Source organism: Pelodiscus sinensis, chromosome 6, assembly GCF_052426305.1.
Source record: "Pelodiscus sinensis isolate ZL-2025 chromosome 6, ASM5242630v1, whole genome shotgun sequence".
Taxonomy (NCBI): Eukaryota; Metazoa; Chordata; order Testudines; family Trionychidae; genus Pelodiscus; species Pelodiscus sinensis.
In genome coordinates, this window is record NC_143057.1 from 52,991,871 (window position 1) to 53,008,772 (window position 16,902).

Genomic DNA, 16,902 nt, shown 5'->3' on the forward strand with positions numbered 1-16,902 from the left:
TGGGCCCACTATCGGTGCTAGTGCGGGAGGAGCAGGCAGGGACTCTGTCAGTAATGCTGATCATCCTGACCTTAGCTCAATGAGGTCCTGAGTTACCTCATAAGTTTCAAGAGTGGACAGCATATCCACATTCCCCATCTGACTCTCCTGCAACAGAGAATCCACGGGCACCAGACTCCATGGAACTGGCTGGGGTGCTGGAGTTAACGGTACTGTAAGGGCAGGTTGTTTCGAAGGGTGCTTTGACTCAGGACGCAACCCTTTAGATTTCTTTGGCCCCTCTCCTGCCTCTGTTTCTTCTGCACCGGAGAATGGGAGCAGTGCAGAGAAGTGGTGTTTGATGCTGGCAACTGTTTGTACCAGGAGGACTTCTCTGACTCCTTATGTAGAGCTGATGTGCTCCATTCCAACGATGGTGCGCGCTGTATTGAGGCCAACCAGTCCAGTCCCGCAGCCTGTGGTGCTGAATGGAGTTCCAGGGAGATCTCCATCAGGATATTTCAGAGGCAAAACTCTCTATCCCTTTGTGTACTTGAAGTAAAGTGCAAGATCTGTAGGGCCTTATCTACTAAATAGGCCACTTCCAAACACTTAGGCAGGAGTTGTGTGGAAAGCCCATAGGCATAAACTGCTTGAAGTTGTAGAGCGGAGGCATGCCCTGGCCCCCAGGCGGGGAGAAACACAAGGAGTTCCCACAGAAAGCTTAACCACTAACTATTAACTACTGAAGACTTGAGAACTATCTACAAACAATGGCTAGGGAACAAACAAAATAAACTAGTTCCAACAACCCTCACTGGCAGAAAGAGGGAACTGAGGAAGAGGACAGTCAGCAGGGTCCTATATCCCCAGCCATATTGGCACCACTGTAGGGGTTTCCCCAGCCAACCTATGGTATCCTGTAGGGAAAAGCTTTCTGACAACTGTGTGCATGTGGCACATGCACACCTAACTTGGAATACACATGAGCAATCACTCGAACTTTTACCAGCAGTATATGATGGTGATACATACAAAAAGAAAATTTTATTCTTGTATGCTAGATTAAATTTGTGATACTGCCACAGAGAAATTTTTCTGATGACGGACACTCTAAAGTCAATTTCCAAACAATTGAGTATAAGATTTGTATTTCTTTTGCCAGCTGTGATCTCATGTTGGATTGCACATCGTACAGAGATTGGGTTGTGTGTTCTAGTCTGGAGTTTGCAATGACTCATTATGTTGGCTTTGGTGAATAATTTAGTCTACACTGCACTGTAACTCGTAATAAGATATGCAATTTGAGCTATACAAATTGAGCATCTTATTTCAGTGCTATTTTGAAATAGCTTATTTTGTCAAATTTCAAAATAAAGTGTATTCCAAAATCTCCTTTACTCATCGGATGGGGTTTACAGGGATGTCGGAATAGTAAGCCTGAAATAACAGGCTTATGGTGAAGATGTGGGAAAGCTATTTTGGGATACTCCAGAATCCCAAAGTAGTGCTGTAGTATAGACATAGCCTTAATATGTCTGATCCTTAGTTTCCCCTCTATAAATTGGGAATAGTAACGTATACTTAAAGATCCACAACTGGGCACTATGTAAATGTGAATATTTCTTTAAGATAAACAAATGCTTTGGTTAAAACAAGGCCATTTCCACAGAATCTCTCTCTTTTCAAGGGTGGGAATTTCTACCATCCTTAATTTATTGTAGAGACCTTAAAAAAACCCCAGCAAATTGAGGATTGCATCGCAGAGCCAACAGTAGCATCTCAGTCTTTCACAGCATGCTAGCACCTCTATACCTCAGAATCAAATAATCCACTCAGCACTTTGCTGGAAACATTGTGCGGTTTCAGTTCATGAAAAGATTTGCTAGCTTGACTTTTTAGTTGTAAAGTAGGTTGACCGTGCACGTTTCCAAAAGAAAAGATTGAATACGATTCTAAACAGATGCAGCTTTTTAGGAAGAAGGGTGTGCTACACTTTGGATAGAAAAATGGGCAGTGACTGAATTCATGCAGCCTAGAGTGTGGATTATGTATGTGCAGTTTTGGGTTCATATTTCAGAACCAACTTCTGAAATCTTACTATGCCTATAAACAGGGCTTGACAAGTGGCGGAGAGCCCTGCTCACCAGCTGTGCAGTTTGGCACACTGCGCATGCGCAGACCGCACTGTGCATGCGCTGATTGCTCTGCGGTGCCATGCCGGGCTAAAATCTACTCACCACAGGCAAACAGATTCCCCTAATTGTCGAGCCCTGCCTATAAGAAAGCTTATCCTGCAGGATGACAGTGACATCACATTTCTCTGGCATCCCAGTCCTCTCTCCCCTTTCCTGGCTGCCACACCATGCCTCCCTCCTCTTGTGTTTGGCAGCCAGGAGGAGAGCACAGGGAATCCAAGGGCTGGGAGTGCCCCCCCCCCCTTTTTCTTCCCTTGGCAGCTGGGGACACAGCAGGGCCTGACACAGCCTCAGCCAGGAGAGGGGCCGTTAAGGGTAAGCCATGTGCCTTGCAGCAAGATGTACCACCCTTGGTTTGGTTGAAACCTGCTGCCTTTTCATGTCCTTAAATCACCCTGCCTCTTGCAGTGTTATATGAAGGAGTAAATAACACATCCTTATTCACTTCTCCACGTTTACAGACCTCTAGCATACTCTGCTTTTTTTAATGGCTTTCCTATGCTGTCACAGATGAGGCTACCCTAACCACTAGGCTCAAGGTTACATGGTAGGCCTCAGCCTCCTTCCCCTTTTAATTCTTTAATGGAGCATTCAAAGATAGGTGCCAAAAGCATTTCTCACGAGCTAAGTGGTTCCTGGCCAAGGATCACAAACTGTACCTGAGAGAGACAGATGCTGGCTCAGTTTCCTTTTCTGTGCCTGAGAAGAGATTTGAATAGTGCTCAAACTGTCATTTGAGTGTCCCAGTCGGGACTGTAAAGGATATGGTGGGTTCATTCCATGTTCATGGGGGGCATAAGGTTTGGGTGTGTGCTTAACATGAGGTTCAAATCTCCCTTGCTGGTTGAGGAGAGGGGATTTGAACCTTCATCTCTTACCTCTCAAGTGAATGGCCTAAGTGCTGGGCTAGACACTATTCTGACCTAGGGGGCCTCTTGTGCTTGTCTGCTGATGCTGTTCCACTTTCAGTACATATTCATTGGACCAAAACTCCAAAAAACAGCCCTGTGTAAAAAGCTAACTGGTTGGATATGTGCCCAGCAACTGGAAAGTTGGGTTCATGTCCCCTTCTTGCTTGTTGATCTCTTACCTCCCAGCCCAGCTCGTAGGCCAGTCTCTTGAGAGGTATTCCAATGTGCTGGCTTCCTCCAGGTTTCCTTTTGAGGCTAGGCCACTGTCATTAAGTAGTCATTGAACCACAAGAATTGGATTACTCTCCCTCTCAAGCTTCTCGGTTAATGCTTTAGAATATACATATTTCCCTCCCCTAGCCAGTAAATATTTTAGCAGCCTTGCCAGCAGTCCTGTTCAGTTCTGGCTCATGCCGGGTCTGGGATCTATCCTGCTGCTGCTCTGCATTTAAAGTGTATTAGGAGCCAGGTAGGCAGGCAGCCTGGCTCAATTCCGGCTTGAACTAGGTCCAGGAGCTCACACCCTGGCTTAGATGGGCTGCTCCCACCTCACGCTGCTGCTTCTTTATCAGAGGCAGCAGCACTGGGTGACCGAGGCCAGTCCACAAGGGAAACTGGTTCCCCTCATGGACAAACTCCAGCCTGGCACCCTGTGCTGCTGCCCCTCTGATAGAGTGGCTGCCGCCCCCAGAGACTATAGAATAGTCGACCGATAAAAATTCATGAGTTTACATGACTATTCAATTCACTGATATTTAACATCCCTAGTTCAAATCCCCTTTATGGTGTCTGAAAAGGACTTGAACATTGATCTCTTCTCAAATGAATGGACTAAGTACTGGCCTCTGCTGTTGATAGCAGTAAATGAGAATTGAGCCACTTAATCCTTGTGACTCCCGTAGTATGCATGTGCTTTGGGTACCTGCTGTAGAGCCCTGGAGGTGTTGGTTCAAAACCCTTGTTTGTTGAGGAAATGAATGGCAGTGAGAGCTATTACCTTCACATATTCCACTTTAACTATATATTAAATGGGGCACAGTAAGCTTTCAAAGCCCTTTGTGGTATTGGGGGTAGGCTTCCCACATGGTATGTAAGTGCCCTTGGATCAAAATCCTGCTCTACCAGGCAGGAGGGCTATGTGTCTGACACACCAGAGCCCATATAGCTGATCAAGAGGCCTTTTGCCACCCTTCTTGCTCTTTTAATAGAGAAATTGCTACTGGATAGTAAAAACCCCCGCTCACTCTTGTCTATCATAATCAGTTCCAGATTATAGTTTGGTTGCTTCTAGAAATTACAGTTATCCACCCACTCACTGATCTTGGTTTTCTAAGTAAATGAAATATAAACTCCACAAAAGAATCACTGAACATTGGTCTTCAAAATTATATAAAGATCTATAAAATACAAAAACCAATATTTAAATGAGACATTATAAGCCCTTATTATGTAAGAGCATTTACACAGACTCACGTAAGCATTAAAATGTTGATATACTTTGAGATTAGGGACTTGTGTACATTTGAAATGCAACAGTGGCACAGCTGTTGTGCTTTAGTGTGGATATGAGAGATTCTCTCATCAGGGGATGATCCCTCTCCTTAGGAGGTACTAGATAGCTTGACAGGCACATTTTCCTTTGCTTTAAGAGCACTTATGTGGGGTCAGCTTAACTATGTCACTCAGAGGTGTGGATTTTTCACATATCCCCACTGAACAACATAGCTGAGCCTGTTTCGTTTTCTATTATAGACTAGCCCTAGGACATGAAGTATCTGTATTAGAATACTACACTGGCCGAAGGCTATAGTGTACACATTGCAGTAAGGGAAGGGGTTCTTCTGTCACTCAAGTATATCTAACGCCAAAATGTGGTAACTAGATGCCATAAAAACTGTTGCCACCATAGCCACATATGTGCTAACAAGAATTGAGCATTTTACTGTAGACAATTCTTTCCTACCTAGTGCATCTTAACACAAAAACAGTTGCCCTTGCTTTCCCCCCTCCTCTTCAAAACTGATCTTAATAAATTCAACCTTCTCTCATTGCAGACATTGTCAAGCTGTGGCTTTGCTTTCATATCTTACACTTCATTTCCCCTGGAAGCTGCATGCACACATACACCAGCCTACCACCTCATTAGCAATGGAAAGATTATTGGGCTGAAAACAATAGCCCACTCTCTGGCTGAAATTTGGCAACTTGGGCTGCTTTGAAGGCAGGTGTGGAACAAAGCTGCAGCATATAGTCTCTCAGTTTAGGACACCGCTACTAACTGTAGCAGACAGGAAAGATTTTTCACTACATCATCTGCACTGTAACTCTGCTAAACTGTCACATGCATGTACAGATAACTTTGTATGCACGGATACATGTATGTTATAGAAGTGGCACCACTTTCAGATGTCAAACCAAAACCATACCCAACACATATGCACAATCACAAATACAAAATATTTTCAAATATTACTGACAACAGCCTTATTAAGTAATACACTTGTGAGCAATTGCAGAACCTCTCAGTGTTAGCCCCCAAAAGGTACTAACATGGCCTACTACCATACGTACTTACCTATGCCAGCTCATGCCAGTGAAGCCCTTTTCCTTATCAAGTCAGCCTTTCCAAGAGCAGGATAAACGGTCGCAGTTGCATATGGCTACACTACCTACAATATCTTTATTGTACATTGCTTTTTCCTTGTGGAGAAGATCAAGTCCCTTATTTGAAAGACAGCAGCTGGTTACAGTTAAAACTCTTTTTACTGACACTTGTTTTGTTTCAATTTCCCTCTGCAGTGGCTAAAAAATCCAGGCCCACAGCATGAGAAACGGACTCTGTTTGGAGACATGGTGTGCTTCTTGTTCATAACGCCACTTGCAACCATCTCTGGCTGGTTATGTCTGCGAGGAGCAGTGGACCATCTGCACTTTAGTAGTAGGCTAGAAGCTGTTGGCCTCATTGCACTCACTGTCGCACTCTTTACTATTTACCTCTTTTGGACGCTAGTGAGTACTATTTATTTACCCTATCCGTAGGCGTCATCTTAAGTAAACTTTTCCTTAAAGGTACTTTAGTATTTGGTAATTAACTCAGAGTATCACGGAGACGGTGGGAGGAAACCAGTAAGCCAGAAGGGAGAAAAGATTAAGACATATGGCATAGCAGTGACCTGTCATTCAGGCTATGGGGAGGAGAAACGGAAGATTTAAGAAGGATCCTTGCATCCTTAAAATGGCTGCCACATGATAGTGGCATAAGCATTGTGTAATTTGATCTGTCTGCTATGAGTGCAGATGATTTCTAAGTGCTGAGTTTCCACCTTCCTGCTTTTTGGTCCTGCTTTTTAAGGTCCCCGTGTAGACTTTTGGGGAATTTGCCATGAAATCTACACCTTACTGCAAAAGGGACACGGCGCGGCGCGTCTGGGCTGTCCCACTGCCCGCGTGCTCCACGGCTTTGCTCCATGTCTCCCTGGTATGCTGGGGGGGGCCTCCCCCCAGCAGACCAGGGAGATAGGGAGCAGCTTTTCTCGCCCCGGAGGACGTGGGCGGCGGGACCGCGGCACATCTGGGTGTCCCGCCGCTCGTGTTCTCTGGGGCAAGAAAAGCAACAGGGAGCTCCAGAACCTAAGCCTTCCTGTACAGGCAGTCCCCGAGTTACGTGGCGCTACTGGACCAACCCAGCAGCACCCCAGCTGCTCTGCCCCCGGCTTCCTGGAAGCAGCGACTGACTTGGGGACACCTGGGGTATAGCAGCTGGGGTGCTGCCAGGTTGGTCCCCGCAGTGCTGAGGTGCAGCCATGAGGAGACCTACCCAGCAGCGACCCAGCTGCTCTGTCCCAGGCATCCAAATTCAGCTGCTGTTGAAACTGATCAGCGGCTGATTCCAGGAAGCCCAGGGCAGAGCAACTCTGCCTCGGGCTTCCTGTAGTCAGCCGCTGGTCAGTTTCAGCAGCAGCTGAATCTGGACGCCAGTTCCGACTTGCATACGAATTCAACTTAAGAACAAACCTACAGTCCCTATCTTGTAAGTAACCCAGGGACTGCCTGTATATTAAAAAGCACCATTTTGAGCTTCTAGGGTTGTGATAATACACTTCCAAATGGAAGCAGAATGAAAAACTTTGGCTATGCTGGAAGTTGAGGTGCATGGCTGCACCAATATAAGCACCCCAGTGCAATGTACCCAAGCTCAGGATTTGGACCAATGTAGCAACACTACTGCATGAGTTTCCAGTGCAGCCAACTGGCCCTAACACCACAATGTTGCATCACAACTGCAGGCAGCCTGAAGCAAGCAATACCTCTGGCCCAGGTGTGAACTGTTTCAATCATCATTGTAGTTTTGGCTCATGACTGCAGACCACTTTGGGAGCTTTCCCAAGAAAACACATGCAGTTCAGAAATTTTGCTTAAGCTTTCTCTCTGCTGCCCTTAGTGCTGTACCTTGCAGAAACTCACCCAAGGAAAGAGTGATGCTTAATTCCTCAGTTTGTAAACACACTAGATTAGAAGTGGTTTTTGTATTTCATACTACTCCATAACACTTGTAGATTTCAAAGTGGTGTTTCTGTACTTTACATCCAGGTCATCCTGGAAGCCCAAATGGAGCCCTATTTGTTTCTTAATGTCAAGAAACATTAGTAGGGCCTGCAGCTCTGCAAAAGTAGTTTGGCTGAATAGTTAGATTTAATTATTCAGTGCATGGACTTGTCACAACTATTACAACAATTGCCTATTACAACAATTAACTACAGCTACTAAAAACCATTATCAATAACATTTGAAAATCACTTTTTTAAAAGGTTTCTCTGTTAGGAGTACAGAAAAAAAGTGGTGAGTGTCTTTCTTTCAAAGTCTGAGTAGATGATATGGTGATAAGCCAAATCTCTCTACAGAGTTAAATCAGTTTAGCAGAAATACAATACCTTCATTGCTCTGTGGCCCCTAGAAGCAGATGGAGAGGGGTGTGAGTGTTAGACAGCCACTTCTACTTTTACTCCAGGCAGCATGAAGTGAATGTTACAGCAATGTGTTCATGAGGGTCGAGAGCAGGAAGTATCTCATCTTTCAGAGCAGCAACCACTCCTGTTTAGGGGGAAGTTAATTGGACTGGCTAGAAGGAACCAAGCCAATGAGACTGGGATTCTCATTACAGCACTGCTGCGCAAAATGAGTCTGATAATGTTACTCAGGTGCTGTATGCCTCATTTTCCCCCTCATCTAAAATATGGTTGTAAAGTTTCTGTACCAGAAAAGTTACAAGACAAATATATTTGTAAAAGCTGGATGATATACCTAGACAAAAGGCACTATGTGCAAAGTATTTTACTTTATCAGCAAGACAGTAATTTCCTCTGGACAATTTATACCACCTTAAAAAAAAGCTCAAGTTTCAAGGAATCCTGGCCATTCAACTTCTCAAGATCAAGACCATCTCAAGTGAGAAGTTGGGCTACATAGAATCATAGAACTGGAAGAGACCTCAGGAGGTCAAAGTCCAGTTCCCTGTGTGAGGGGGTTCACTCACCACCGTAACCCCCCTGCCGTCTGTCCTCAGGAATTGGCTCCCTCGGCAGATAGGGTGCCTTCTCTGGGGTGGTGTCTCCCCTCTTTACTCCAGGCTGCGGCGTCCTCTTCGCCACACTGCCCTCCGGCAGTGCCCAAGTCTGTCTCTGAGCCCCCCTTCCGGGGGTCGATGTTCCTTCATCAGGCCTTCTTTCAAGCCCTGCAGTCTGAGGATTTGCTGGCCAGAGCTCCCCTAGCCCTGCCTGGCTTCCCCCAGCCCTGCCCTAGCTCCAGGGAGCCTCCTCCTCCCTCAGCAGCCAGGTTCTCACTGCTTCCCTCACAGTAGCAGCCCATCCTCTATTATAGTGCTCAGCTGGGCCCTAATGGACTAGTACAGCCTCAGCTGGGCTAAACTCCCCGGCCCTGGTTCAGGCCGGGGTCTGCCCTTAAAGGGCCAGTGCAGGGCGAGCACCCTGTCACACCCTGCCTAAAGCAGGACCAATCCCAACTAAATCATCCCAGCCAGGGCTTTGTCAAGCCAGGACTTAAACTTCTAGGGGTGGCAATTCTACCACCACCCTTGGTAATCCATTCCAATGATTCACCACTCTCCTAATGGTGAAGAATGTGACAATGCTCCAGATGAGGCCTCACCAGTGCCAATTAAAGGAGAATAATCATTTCCCTATATCTGCTGGCAATTCTCTTCCTAATGTACCCTAATATGCCATTAGCCTTCTTGGCTACAAGGGCACACCGTTGACACATCCAGCTTGTCATCAACTGTAAGCCCCAGGTCCTTTTCTGCCAAACTGCTACTTAGCCAGTTGGTCCCTAGCTTGTAACAGTGCTTAGGATTCTTCCATCCCAAGTGCAGGACTCCATTTTTCCTTGTTGAACCTCATCAGATCACTTTTGGCCCAATCCTCCAATTTGTCTAGGTCACTCTGGAGCCATCCCCTCCAACATATCTACCTCTCCCCCTAGCTTAGTGTCATCTGCAAACTTGATGTAGATGCAATCCATCCCCTCATTTAGGTCATTAAGATATTGAACAAAACCAGGCCTAGAATTGATCTTTGGGGTCCTCCGCTTGAAACCAGCTGCCAACCAGACTCACTACCTATTGAGCTGGACAATCTAGCTAGCTTTCTATCCACCTTACAGTCCATTTATCCAATACAAACTTCCTTAACTTGCTGGCAAGAATTATGTGGGGTGAGACCATATCAAAAGCTCTGCTAAAGTCAATATCCATCCGCTTTCCCACATCCACAGAGTTAATTACCTTGTCACAGAAGGCAATCAGGATATTCAGGCATGACTTGCCCCTGGTGAATCCATGTTGACTGCTCCTGATCACTTTCCTCTCTTCCAAGTGAGAAAGGAATGGATTCCTTGAGAATCTCCTCCATGATTTTTCCAGGGTGAGGTGAGGCTGACCTGTCTGTAGTTCCCTGGATTGTACTTCCCTTTTTTAAAGATGGGCAGTACATTTGCCTTTTTCCAATTATCTGGGATCTCCCCCCCCTCGCCCCCATCTCCACAAGTTTTCAAAGATAATGGCTAATGGCTCTGCAGTTGTATCTGCCAACTCCCTCAATACACAAATCTCTGGGACTCAGGGTATGTCTAACTTTTCTAAATAGTTCTTAACCAGTTCTTTCTGCCCACCTCCTTCCCCTACTGGGTTGCCTAGTTCAGTAGTCTGGGAGCTGACTGTCTGTAAAGATGGGAAAAAAAAAAAAAAAAAAAAAGCATTGAGTACTCCAGCTTTTCCCACATCATGTGTCACTCATACAGTAAGGGTCCCACACTTTCCCTGATCACCCTCTTATTGCTATCATGCCTGTAGAAACCTTTACCACCTTTCACATCTCTTGCTAGTTGCAATTCCAATTACACTTTGGCCTTCCTGATTTCACCCCTGCATGCTTGAGCAATATATTTATACTCCTCCCTAATCATCTGTCCAAGTTCCCACTTCTTGTAAGCTTCCTTTTTGTGTTTAAACTCACCAAGGATTTCACTGCTTGGCCAAGCTCATCACCTACTATATTTGCTTTTCTTACTGCGCATCAGGATTGTTTGTTCCTGTGCTTTTAAATAAGACGACTTAAAATACTGCCAGTTCTTCTGGACTCCTTTCCCCTTCTTGTTAGCATCCCAGGGGAATCTGACCATTAGTTCTGAGGGAGTCAAAAGTCTGCTTTCCTGAAGTTCAAGGAGTGTATTTTGCTGCTCTTCTTTCTTCCTTTCATTAGGATCCTGAAATCAACCAGCTCATGATCACGGTTTCCCAAGTTGCCACCCACATTTACTTCCCCTACCAGTTACTCCCTGTTTGTGAGCAGAAAGGTCAACCTCTACAAATTACCCCTGGTTGGTTCCTTCAGCACTTGTACCAGGAAGTTATCCCCAACATTCTCCAAAAACTTCCTGCATTGTATGGAAGACTAATACAGCAGTACACAACAGATATCAGGGTGATTAAAGCCCCCATTTGAACTAGGGCTTGTGATCTGGAAGCTTGTTAGTTGTCTGAAGAAAGCCTCATCTACCTCACCCACCTGATCTGATTGTCTATAGCCACAGCATCACCTCTGTTGCTCCTGCCTTTAAGCTTATCCCAAAGACTCAATAGGCTTTTTCTCTCTAAATACTGGAGCGCTAAGCAATCATACTGCTCTTACATACAGTGCAACTCTTCTACTTTTTCTCCCACCTATTCTTCCTGAACAGTTTATATCCTTCCATGACAATGCTCCAGTTATGTGAATCATCCCACCAAGTCTCCTTTGTTCCAATAAAATCATAGTTCTTTGACTATGCCAGGACTTCTAATTCTTCCTACTAGTTTCCCAGGCTTCTTGCGTTCATGTACAGACAGCTTAGATAACTAGCGGATTTCCCTACATTCTCTGTACAGATTAGGTGTCCTCTGTTTCACCTTCCTCCTTGTGTTTCTTTCTGATATCCCACTTCCCCACTTCAGGGCTTAGGTCCCCATCCTCCAGCTAACCTAGTTTAAAACCCTCCTCGCTAGGTTTGCAAGCCTGCCTGCGAAGATGCTCTTCCCTCTGTTAGGTGGATCCCATTTTTTCCTAGCAATCCTTGTGCCCAGAACAGCATCCCATGGTAGAAGAAACCAAAGTCCTCTCTCCACCAGCAACTACGCATTTACTTCCAAAATTTGACAATCCCTACCTGGACCTTTTCCTTCCACATGGAAGATGGACAAGACCACCACTTGTGCCTCAAACTTCTTGAATTTTCTTCCCAGCACTAATCTACAAGTGATCTGCTCAAGGTCATTCTTGGCAGTGTCATTACATAAATTACATCACTTTTGAAAAAGTTTAGCCCTATTACTTTTTCTCTTTTTATAGAGTATTATGCACTTCTAAATGGCACTATTGCCAATTTTAACAGAATGAAAAGCACCATGAGCAGAACCATTCTAATCTGAAAAAATAAGAGAATCTGCACTGCTCTGTTACAGCTATGGAGGGAATATACTTTATCCTGCAGTGATAAAAGTATGTGCATCACAGTAATCATTCTTGAGGTTTTGAAAAAGTAAATTTCATTTTACTTTCAACAGATCAGTTGAATTTTCTCTATAATCCAAAACTGACATATGGGTTATTTACACACCACCATGATGGGGCCTCTCTTGGGCAGCCCATTTTGGGAGAGAGCTCTTATTTAAGAATAGGGTAAAATATCTTTCTTGCAAATTTAAGAGCCAGGGCCCCAAGAATTTAGTCATTTCTGTCACCTGTACACGCAAAATTCTCAAGTTCTTGAGTAGGAAAATCTGCATGTTAGGTCTGGAAGCTATTTAAACCAAGATTTTAGGGACAAATTCTGCTTTGACTTTACTCCCTGAGCAGTGCCTCTGACTTCTGTGGGATTGCACAGGATGTAGTAACTCAGAACATTATTTTAATCCTCCAATTTGCAAAATAATGTAATTGCTGTTTAAAAAGATTAAGAACAAAGGTCTATCTGAATGAGTTTACAAAACATGGACGTGAGCTTTTAAAGATGGATTCTCCAAATCCTTGATATCCAAGTCCACAGACAAAGCAGCTTAATATGCCAATGATGGTTGTAAAACATGCATTTTATGTAGCAAACCTCAGGAGTTTCATGTCTAATAAAATGGCTTCTCTGAGAAATGTAATGGTGAACAAACCTCATCGTTGCTGAAATTCACTAGCTAACTTCACTTAGAAACTGCCCTAAGGCAAGAACCCATTGTAAACAAGCTGTCAAGCTTAACTAGGATATCCTGTGAAAATGTCTTAAAACAAACTGTTCTAGCCTGGTTTAACAATGCAGCTATTCCCAAAAGGACTTGCTTGATGCTGTCGAGAATTAGAGCTAAGATCCAGATTGTCTAGATTTGTTCTATTTTCTGTCTAGAATTTATGGCCATTACTTTCAGCAAAACTTCTTTACCTCACTCCATTGTACCTTCTCCAGCTGTAAGCACACTCATCACTTTAAAGAACACATGTGTGTTCATGTTTACACTGAAAATGCACCTATAGGATGTGTCTCCAATGCAAAAAGGTGCATTTTTACATAAGTGTAAAATCATAAAGGAGAGAAGGCAGAAAGTAGCTAGATGAAGTAAACACAAATGGGGGATACAGGGTCAACCTTGACTAGCCATATCAAGATAAATGCTGTGTAAGCCTTCTCTCCACTAGGATTTTTGTATAGAAATAGCTAACTCGACAGCTTTGGAGACATAAGCATTTGCATCACTTAAGAGTGAGATTGTTTTATATCCCCCAAATCTTCCTGGCCATCAGCTATGGATGCTTACTTGCTGCTCCTACAGTAAATACTGAGTTTTATTTGACAGTTCAGCAACCCACTGACTGACTGTACTGCAAGGTTTATGTAACCAAACAGCAATACCTTCCTACTGCCCCCACCCCAGACCAAGTGTGTCACTTCCAGATACGATGTCATTTCACTCCATGTCTCCTGTATAGCAGTGACCTACAGAGTCTGCATAAAATAAAACAGTGACAAATGACAAAACATCTGTTCATGCACAGGTAGTCCTCATCCCTGGCTCAAGGGATATTGTCATCTCTTCACAATGAAGTTACAATCAGTGTCTCAACTGACATTAAGCTACATGGGTTTTGTCCCAATCAACTCCACTTTCCTGTTGCTGAAAACTTGTGATGCAGTCTGTGCAAGAGTTGGCTCTAGCCACTACTATTTTTATTCAGCCATGAGGCTGGTAATACATGATCAGAAAGCTCAGGAAAAGGATACACAGGGATAAGGAGGGTATCACTGGAGGATTCAAGTGGTAACATTGAGATCTTTTTGTTGGCATGAGCGGACAGTGGAACTGAAAACAAACACACTAGGTTCAATTCATTACAGATAGAATGCTCATCCCAGGTTAAAATATTTATTCTTTGTTTCTTATATATTTAATTCTGGGATTTTTTAAAATTTATTTTTAATCTAGTCTCTCTTGATCTTTCCCCAGGTGTCATTTAGGTATCACTGTAGATTATACAATGAATGGCGTCGGACCAATCAAAGGGTGATACTCCTAATTCCAAAATCTGTCAGTTTACCTTCTAACCAGCAATCATTGCTGGGCCTTCATTCAGTCAAAAGGAACTCAAAGGAGACAATCGTTTGATACTGGCAGCTCTGCACTGGAGTTATGCACGAAATATACTAAAACCCATGGGCTCTGATTCCATCAAGAGCCTGGTACAGTGCTATTCCGATTTACAAACTCTGCAGAGGAAGAAATCACTGTTTTAATTGAAATCATGGATGCTGCAATCATATGCTATTTGCTAAGCTGCCAAACATGTTTATTTAGCAGATATTATATGGAATTCTACAAATTCATGTTAATGCAGGCCCTCCTTTTTTATTAATGTTTAAATATATTAAACTGATAATTAATGTAAAAAGTTTTAAGAGTGCTTTGTTTCTACAGTATTATTTCTGTAGGTATGTGGACAGGAAACAGAGCTGAATTTTTATTTTCCTGACTCAAAGAAGATGGCAGTACAAGAAGGAAATTGTGCTACATTTAATTTTATTTAAAGGGCATTTTATACTAGGGTTATTATGTTTTTAAGGTGAGTTTTACAAATGGGCATACTTTTTATCATCATACAAATCCATTAGAAAATATTCTCTTCAGTTTCTTGTTTGGTAGTAAATATCTGAGAGGTTTTTTTCCCTCAGAAGAAAAAAAATGCAAAAATTTGAGAAAAACAAGTATCTCTGATTATTGCAATAGTCTTCCTAGTCAACATATTTCATAAAGCAGTTTACTTCTTTTCCCCTCCCACCCCCCACTTTCCCCACCTCAGTTACAAGGTTATGTCCTTTTCATTTAGGAGGAGCAAATTAGCCCCAAATTCTGCACTAAAGTTACACTGGTGTAACTAAAGAGTGTTACCATTTATTTACCTCTGAACTAAATTTGGCCCTATTAATTTTGTAAGGGGAACTTTGCATGCATAATAAATTAGTAGATCATTAGACATTTCCTAGGAAGCCTAGACACGTCTCGCATAACAATTAGCATTACTGTTGAAATGCTGAATTTTCTGCTTGCCAGGTAAAGGCAGTGAGTATATAAACTCTCTCGTAGCATTGAGACTAAGACTCTATACGATATAGAATACTACATGCTATTATGGCAACTTGAACCTGAATATTAAGTTGTACTTCTGGGTAGTATTTCCTGCTCTCAACCATCCCCTTTATTTTTATATTTAAACTTTTGATTAATTCACCAACTCAGATTATTAGCTCTCAAATTATGCAATAAGAAAAACCTATTAAATGCTTACAAGTTGCTAGCAAGCTAGTGACAAGTAACTTATTTGTCATTTTAAAATAAAGATTTCTAGAACATGACAGAGGGTAATTCTAGAATCAGCTTTGTTTCTTACTCTGGAAGAACTGGTGTGTGTGATGGATCAAGCTGATGCAGATGTTGTCAGCCAAGACAGCTATTTAAATACAAAGTTCCAGGAGGGGGAAAAGAAAACCAACACACCCATGCTTTGTGCAGTCTCAGTTCTCATGTATTTGGAAGTATAATATTGTCAACGGGAAAATTTAACTCCAGTGATACAAGTAAAGGTCCATGACCAATCAGGTCCAATAAGGGATTTTGCTGACCCAAAGGAGGTCATTTCTGGCTCCCTGCCCCACTGCACTTCCCAGTTCTCCTGGCAGCCCAGCTGGGTCAAGCACCAGGCGTCCTGTCCCCGCCACAGACTCCCAGCACTGCAGGTCCACATGCACCAGACTTCCCACATCCTGCCCTCACCCCCAAGTCCAGTTAGGCCACTGGCTCCCCCCCCCCCACACACACACACACCCCGCCCCTGCAGTCCTGCCATACCATGGATGTTGCTGGACCAGAGTTCCAGTTTATAGAGGTATCTGCAACCTGTTTTAATATTCCATTTAGCAGTCAGCACCTCCAGGGGCATTACAACTACAAACAGTCATCATTGCCTAATTTTCTGTAATCAAATACCAACTTTGTCTATCCATCACACTTTACCCTTCACAGAGAAACAAGATCACTCATCTGAAAGTCATTTTTGTTCTTCAGTCTACCTTTAATACTTTAGTGCAACAGCACAATTAAGGCTATGGCAACAGTAGTCCAATGGCACTAAAAAGGTGGGTTCCTATCATGCAGATATTTGTTTTGAACTTAACATGCAAGAGTGCAGTAGAGATCTTTGGAGGAGGAGGCTGGTGATTATATCCCACACCCCAGTTAATGAATCCATGCCAATGACATACTTAAGCTTTCTACATGCACCAGAAGACCACATTCAAATGCCTTGCTCCCATTCACTCAGCAAGGCAGTAGGGTGAGTGCTACTAGCACATGTCCACCTTCCTCTCTGGGCTCAAGTCCTGGCAGTCAGAAAAAAAATCTTACTGACCAGCTCTGCTTCCTCTTTCTCTAGGAGCAAGTTTTCTTTTCATACTGAATCTCTGTTTGGATTTATGTAAATTCAAACTTGATTTTTGTCTATCAATAAAAATTATTGAAAAACTCAATTTTGTTTCTGAAGGGAGATAACATCTTTGGCACTAGCTACACTTTGCAAAACTAACGACAGCACAACAAGACTCCACGGAGCTATAACAGACCCAGTAAAGTAAAAAATAAACATTCAGTACAATAAGAAGAGTGGTTTTATTTTATTCAATGTACCTCATTCTTTCCTCTGGCTGGCACCAGCATAGTCCTCAAAAGCATT

General features: G+C 43.4%; 1 protein-coding gene and 1 long non-coding RNA gene across 5 annotated transcripts in view; one reads left to right on the forward strand and one right to left on the reverse strand.

The window, feature by feature from the left end:
- Positions 1–14,127, reverse strand: part of LOC112546944 (uncharacterized) — a 90,248-nt gene extending 76,121 nt beyond the window's left edge. For both annotated transcript variants that reach the window (XR_003090674.3, XR_003090673.3), the window contains exon 1: positions 8,020–14,127. This is a non-coding gene — a long non-coding RNA (uncharacterized LOC112546944). The remainder of the gene's footprint in view (positions 1–8,019) is intronic.
- MARCHF3 (membrane associated ring-CH-type finger 3) overlaps positions 1–14,568 on the forward strand; it is a 137,839-nt gene extending 123,271 nt beyond the window's left edge. For all 3 annotated transcript variants that reach the window (XM_014577048.3, XM_075931922.2, XM_014577047.3), the window contains 2 exons: positions 5,888–6,097; positions 14,127–14,568. In XM_014577048.3, the coding sequence (XP_014432534.1) occupies positions 5,888–6,097; positions 14,127–14,285 (369 nt within the window). In that variant the 3' untranslated portion in view covers positions 14,286–14,568. The remainder of the gene's footprint in view (positions 1–5,887; positions 6,098–14,126) is intronic.
- The last annotated feature ends 2,334 nt before the right edge of the window (positions 14,569–16,902 follow it).